This window comes from Hibiscus syriacus, unplaced genomic scaffold, assembly GCF_006381635.1.
Source record: "Hibiscus syriacus cultivar Baekdansim isolate YM2019G1 unplaced genomic scaffold, ASM638163v2 tig00110895_pilon, whole genome shotgun sequence".
In the NCBI taxonomy this organism is placed as follows: Eukaryota; Viridiplantae; Streptophyta; class Magnoliopsida; order Malvales; family Malvaceae; genus Hibiscus; species Hibiscus syriacus.
Genome location: NW_024062903.1, coordinates 1,084,902 through 1,092,181, shown reverse-complemented (window position 1 = coordinate 1,092,181; position 7,280 = coordinate 1,084,902). Strand labels below are relative to the sequence as shown.

Below are 7,280 nucleotides of genomic sequence, written 5' to 3'. Positions count from 1 at the left end.
TTGTCTTAATTTATTTTTATAACGCAATATTTCTATCTATTATAAACTAATTATAAGAAAATAATTAAAAATTAGATAAAAATATAGTTAGAACGAAATTTAATATAAAATATAAAAATAATCCTTACCTGATCTAATACGAGACGGTCGTAGCTGGCTTGAATAGAGTAGAGTATTTAATTTAATTTAAGCCGATAGAAGTTTCAACGCCTTACCACGTTCGACGGTAAAGCTTACCACTCGAACAGAAGAGTACCGGCGGCAGCTAAACAAGCTAATACAATTCACCTCGACGATGAATTGCCCAACCCGAGAGGAGGATTCGTTGAAAGAAGAACCGGACAAGGACCAAGACACCACCGAGGAATCCGAATCCAAACGCCTCCTACCATCCCAACCTCCTTCCTCCCCGTCGTTCGATGATGAAAACGAGGTCGCATTCGAATCCCGAGAGAAAATCGTCATTGTCGACTTGGAAACCCCGGAATCCATCGGAAACGTCGATTATGTACCTCCCTTTTCCTGGAAGAAGCTATGGATGTTTACTGGACCGGGTTTTTTGATGAGTATAGCGTTTTTAGATCCGGGGAATTTGGAAGGTGATCTGCAGGCTGGTGCAATTGCGGGTTACTCTCTGCTTTGGTTGTTGATGTGGGCTACCGTCATGGGCCTTCTGATCCAGTTGTTATCGGCTCGGCTCGGGGTGGCTACTGGCAGGCATCTAGCGGAACTCTGCCGGGAGGAGTATCCGACTTGTGCTCGTTTTGTGCTATGGTTCATGGCGGAATTGGCCCTTATTGGAGCTGACATTCAAGAGGTTATTGGGAGTGCTATAGCTATCCAAATTTTGAGTAAAGGAGCTTTGCCGCTATGGGCAGGTGTCTTAATTACAGCATCGGATTGGTAAAAGTCTTTATCTGGGGTGATATAAATTTAGTTTATTCTGAATCTGAAGTTCGGGTTTCTGGTACTTAACTGGGGAAGGTCAAGTCAGATTCTATTTAAACTTGTACTAGTTTATTTCACCTCTAACAAGTTTTACACCCACCCTCTCTTTGTTTACAGTTTTATATTTTTATTCCTGGAGAATTATGGAGTCAGGAAACTAGAAGCTGTTTTTGCTGTTTTAATAGCAACTATGGCTTTATCATTTGCTTGGATGTTTGGTGATACAAAACCCAGTGGGAAAGAATTACTAATAGGTTTGGCTTCTTTTTAAAAATAAAAACAATAATCAGTCACTATCAAGTTAATTTTTTTTAAGTATCATTTTTTTTTTTTTTTGCCATTGTTGTAGGTATTTTGGTTCCTAGAATTGGCTCGAAAACAATTCGGCAAGCTGTGGGGGTTGTGGGTTGTGTTATAATGCCTCATAACGTATTCTTGCACTCTGCATTGGTACAATCAAGAAAGATTGATCCGAAGAAGAGAGGCCGAGTCCAAGAGGCACTGAACTACTACTCAATTGAGTCATCCATTGCGCTTCTGGTTTCCTTTATGATCAATTTGTTTGTGACAACGATATTTGCCAAGGGTTTCTATGGTACAAAACAAGCGAATAACATAGGACTAGTAAACGCAGGGCAGTATCTTGAGGAGAAGTATGGTGGAGGACTCTTCCCAATTCTTTACATATGGGGTATCGGTTTGCTAGCAGCTGGACAAAGCAGTACAATAACTGGGACATATGCTGGCCAATTTATAATGGGAGGTTTCCTCAATCTTCGTTTGAAGAAGTGGTTGAGGGCATTGATTACACGAAGCTTTGCAATTGTGCCGACAATTATTGTAGCGATTGTCTTTAATACGTCTGAAGCCTCTTTGGATACCTTGAATGAATGGCTTAATGTACTTCAGTCAATACAGATTCCTTTTGCACTCATACCACTTCTAACCTTGGTCTCTAAGGAGCAGGTCATGGGGGTCTTTAGGATTGGGCATATTCTCCAGGTACGCCTTCTGTTTCACTTGTCTTTAGTTTTATCTCTACTATCTGTTGCTTCACATTAGTGACTATTGTTGGTAGTTTAGTTTGGCCTGCTAGTTTTAATAACTAGAAGTATCTGCAGTTATCATGTTTGAAATATATACCGAGTCATTTTGTATATGTTAGCATAAATATTCTTGACATTTTGATTGTGAATAGATCATGATAACAAACATGGTCAACTGCCAGAAGTTTATGTTCCCATCTCCATGGCTGCTTGCCTCACTTTTATTGTTCTCCATATCTACCAGTTTGTTTTTTAAACACAAGTAATTGAATTGATTTTCTATCATGGAGACCTATAGTTTATCAAGTTTTGGTACAAGTAATGCAAAACTTGCAACCAAAGGACCCATCTAATATTTCCTTTCACTGATATTCTGTATTCATTTACTCATCTGGAGGGTCGTTGCCCTCATTTTGTCATCACTGTTATTGGCCGGGGCCTAGGCCAACCGGTGGAAAGGAATAAAACTGGCTGATATTTGGTATGCTTGCGTACATGTAGAAAGCGTATGGGATGGAGTATTCTTGACATTTGTTGGAGTGTTATCCTAAATTACCTTATGACATACATGTTCATTGCTATTCTCTAGGCACTTCCATTTAGTTGTTTATTCATTTGCAAAGTATATTTTGCAATCATAAAATCTTAGACAGCTTTCCGATTTCCATGTTTCGGAAATGGAAACTTGTAGCTAGTTTTTGGTGTCTACAGTTTTGCATCTGCTTGTACTGCTGCGATTGATGATATTAAGCGAATTAATATCCAATGAATGCTTGCATGTATCAGTAGAAAAAACACAGCTAAATTTGATGGTTTTTATGTTATTTTGCAGAGACTGGCCTGGACTGTGGCTGCCCTTGTAATAGTAATCAATGGGTATCTTTTGTTTGATTTCTTTGTTTCCGAAGTCAAGGGGCTGTTGTTTGGACTACTGATCTGTATATGGACCGCTGCATATATGGCATTCATTGTTTACCTTGTCATACGCGGCGATGCTCTCCCTCCCACTGGGTTCAGGATAGAACTATCCAAGCGTTGTTCGGTCACTGGAAGTTAAAGTGAGAAAAATGCAGTCATCGCACGAATGACAACAAATTCTCTAATACGATGATGGGAACTGATCAATATTCTAAAAAACGAAGCACTCTCTTGTACGTCAGTGAGCCTACATACTTGTATACACCATAGAACGCAGCTGGTCCGACCGTCCGAAATCTACATATTTGCAAGTCAAAGCTACACAGTGTTATCTTTCATCTCATAGATCATGCGAGGATAACTTTTTTTCCTTGAAATTCTCCTTATTGTTGATGAAGTTGAACCATGAAACTGTTTAGGTTTATGTTGTTCGGGATAACAGCCTCCCTTGTACCATAGATTGTACATTGTTGTTTCCCTGAAGGGACTATACAATATAACATGAAATGAATCATGCTTTTAGCTTTATTTTATCGATTAATTTAAAACAATGCTACTACATAACCAACGAAATGATAACCATTTCAGCAATTTTTCTTCAGATATTTGAGTTTTCATGCACATAATTCAAAATATGGTCCAATAAGAGAAAGTGAGTTAACTCGCAGCATAGAAAAAAGGCGAAGGAAAGCATTTCTATCATGTGGCTATGGTTTGAGATGCCGATGCGACCGCACTGGACTCTCTAATCGCACTTTATTTTTTCACTTTACATGCTCTTTTACTTTTGTGCATTTGTAAAGGCAACACGGTTCAAATCATTCCATGATATAAGATGAGAAATATTGAGAAAATTAGTTTGATGAAACTTAAAATTAAGTTAAACTTCTTTTATTTTGTTCGAAACCTTAGTTTAATTGATATAATTATTATTATAGTTTATCATCAAGCAGTTTCAGTGGTTAAACAATTATTGTATGAGGTTTAAGGTTCAAACATCACTAATACAATGGTATGAACTTTCGATATAAAATGATTAAAAATCTTTCAACATATATTATATTATATTCACTTCAGACTAATAAAAAAATATTATTATAATATTTAAGACTGCTTGAGATCTGATTTGAAGGATTTAGCCCTTACCGAGGACATGACCTCTGATAGGAAATTATGGCGACTAAAGACCAGGGTAGCCGAGTAGGGCGAGTCACATCCGTGTATCATCTTTGTCTTCTTTTAATGCCTTTGTAGTATTTCATTACTTATACTTTTATACGTTTCTGTCATTGGAATTTATGAAGGCCTAGAACTAAGGTAGCGGAGTAGTGTTGTCTTAGTTTAGGTTCTAACCCATTTGACTTTATCCCTTCTCGAAGCCTGCTATCGTTGAATTTTGTGTATACTGCTCAACATGTTTCCTCTTTATAATTTTGGCCGGGTCTTACGTTTCTGTTTATATGCAGATATTTTTATATAGGGATTTATTTGCAGGGATTACTTACCACTACAGACGTGCATATGAGGACTGCATATGAAGATTGTTCAACTACGTATTTTATTTATTTATTTAAGTATGCATTGTATTTTATCTTTATTTTTAATTTTTTGACTGTCGGAGGTCCTCCACGGAAGCTGCTCTCAACCTGGTGTTGGGGGACAACCTACTACCCTACCTCCCCTTACCCATTACATATGGTAATAGGATTTTGTTGTTGTTGTTGTTGTATTATAATATTTAAGAACACCTGAATTCCTCGATCCAAAATTTTATCTTAAATAAACTAAAAAGATTTAGCCGAGCCGGCATAAGAAAATTTATGTCTTTGGTTCACTACAGGAACCGACATTCCATGTGGTTTCCACACGCCTTTCTCCTCAGCCTTACGTCAATATGATCGTGTTCAGGTCCCACTCTTAGAAATTGAATTTTTAAGAATTATGCAATGTTTTTAAAATCGGACCGGACATTGAATCGGTGAAGGTACTGGTTTACTGGTTCATTGGTTTAATCGGGTTCAACCACGGTTGAATCGGATTTTATATAAAATAATATATTTTTTTAATTTTACATAATATTCAAAGCAATATTAATATATATGTAATACATTTTTAAGTTTACAATATTAAAAGGTATAAAAATATCACAAGACATAACATGTATAAATGAAAAACCATAAAATCAAGTGAAACAAAAATAATTCAAATTAACTAAAACATAATATTTAAGGTAAAACATATTAAATAATAAATATAATTATAAAATTATAATAAAAAAATAAAATTGGGGCTTAAAAAATTATAACAAATGATGTCATTTGGTTTAATTGTTTTTAAAAAAACAATCTCACATGGCTAAGAAACATAGAATAGTATCCCAAAAAGTTTAAAATGTAAAAATATGAGAACAAAACAATCCCACATGGCTAAGAAACATAGACGAGCATCTCAACTTACTTCTATAAATAATAGAGGTAATTTGACATTCAAAATCATGGAGCCTTTTTGTGAGCACAAAGCGAACTATCCTTTTGCTTCAATTGAGCTCAAATTTTAGGCTTCAATCGAACTTCTAATTTTTTTTTGAGTTCGAGCCTTTTTGATTTCAAGTTTTAATATTATATTTCGAGTTGATAATTTTTAGCTCGTGAGTTTTTGAGTCGAGTTGAGCTTACTTTTAAAGTTTTCGAGTTCGAGTCGAGCTCAGCAATACTTGAATTTGACTCGGCTCGTTGAACAAACGACGTCGTTTGGTTTAATTGTTTTTAAAGAAAAAAAGTGAACCGGCAATTCAAACCGGTTTTGCCGGTTCACCCCGATTTTCCTGGTTTTTAGTCGGTTCACCCCAATTTTCCCGATTTTCAGTCGGTTCTTCCGATTCTTTATCGATTCTGTGCTAATCCGGTTTTAATAACATTGAAATTATGGGATAAATATGAGAATACAAGGGTTTTTTTCTCTCTCATAATGTGAAATAAAAAAAACAAAGTTTTAGGCTATGTAAAAAAAACTTTTAGAAAAAATAGGTTAAAATGAATAGTATACAACAAAGTTGTCATCAAATATTTACAATTTTATTAAAGTCATCATTGTGTTATTTGAAAAAGAATTTATTTTAAATTTAAAAGTCACATATAATATTGATGATTTTATCGAATTTATTAACACTTGTAAATAGAGACGAAACTAAATTAAAAAAATAATCTGTCTTTTGACCTGCTTTCTCTGTCTTTTGACACGGTGTTTTCAGTTTGGTATTCTCTTTGTTTTTCAAAGTTGTTTCAATGGCGGATATTGGTGATGAACTTGCTAGTTTGGAGTTGCATACCGGGAAGGAGGAGATATTTGATGCGGGGGATGAGGCGGAAAAACATATATTTCTTATGATCTTTGTTTCGTGGGCACATTCTTAACATCCAGCGTGGTTAATTTCCAATCAATGCGTTCGACTTTAGCAAACGTTTGGCATTTGGTGGGGGGCATTGCAATCTCATATCTAGGTAACAACAAGTTCATATTCTGATTATTCCTTGAGATGGATGTGGATCGGATTGAGGCGGGGTCCGTGGAATTTCAGCTCTCATCTTCTGATATTGCACATGATTCAAGAAGGGGAAGACCCTAAAACAATTCCTTTGTCTCATCAAAATTATTGGGTTCCGGTTCAGGATGTTCCATTAGGTTTCATGATGGAGAAGATAGCGAAGGGTTTGGGACACTTCATTGGTACTTATGTGGAATATGATACTAACGCTATAGCACTCGGGTATAAACGAATCACGAGGATTCGAGTTCAGATGGATATTCGTTTTGGTGTTGAAAAGAAAGAAGAAGTTTCAGTTGAAGGATAGTAGTTATCATTATGTTCGTTTCAAGTATGAGAAATCGACTTTATTTTGCTTTGTTTGTGATAAGTTAGGGCATGATGAGAGTTTTTTTTCCCGATACAGGCAAAGCATGGGGACATTGAATTTTCGATGGCTTGGGATCTGTCTGAGTGCCATCGAGAAAGGCTGCTCTATCGGGGAGAGTCTGGTTGAGGGAAGATGTTAATTACGAAATCCAAGTTCCATGGGACTCTACCAACGTAAATTATAGGATTTGGCCAATTGAATTAAATTCTATCACAAAAAAGGGGAGATCTTTTATCCTAGTCTAGCGTCAGTCAGGAATTCAAAAGTAGCCAAATCTACTCAACCTGTGGTGGGCCAAGAGGAGAAACTGACTAAGGCCTTAATCGGCATGGCCCAAGGTACGTCTGGTTTAACGGACTTCGATGTTATTATGGACAATTTGGAAGAGGACAATCCGATTACTGACTCGGAGCTCAAAAAGAGGCCTAAAGTTCGGGAAGAGGTGGTCATGGAT

General features: G+C 36.4%; 1 protein-coding gene across 1 annotated transcript; it reads left to right on the top strand.

The window, feature by feature from the left end:
• Positions 1-201: 201 nt before the first annotated feature.
• Positions 202-3,423, top strand: LOC120146009 (metal transporter Nramp2-like). The gene is made up of 4 exons (XM_039159677.1): positions 202-903; positions 1,066-1,202; positions 1,298-1,950; positions 2,827-3,423. Exons 1-4 carry the CDS (start codon positions 296-298, stop codon positions 3,049-3,051), a joined length of 1,623 nt encoding a protein of 540 aa, XP_039015608.1. The 5' UTR covers positions 202-295; the 3' UTR covers positions 3,052-3,423.
• Positions 3,424-7,280: the final 3,857 nt, after the last annotated feature.

Bases quoted from the DNA above. Each gene is read 5' to 3' on its own strand.
- LOC120146009 (XM_039159677.1), top strand. From the start codon at position 296: ATGAATTGCCCAACCCGAGAGGAGGATTCGTTGAAAGAAGAACCGGAC. The intron at 904-1,065 runs GTAAAAGTCTTT...CTTTGTTTACAG, and splicing joins TTAATTACAGCATCGGATTG to TTTTATATTTTTATTCCTGG. The intron at 1,951-2,826 runs GTACGCCTTCTG...GTTATTTTGCAG, and splicing joins GGATTGGGCATATTCTCCAG to AGACTGGCCTGGACTGTGGC.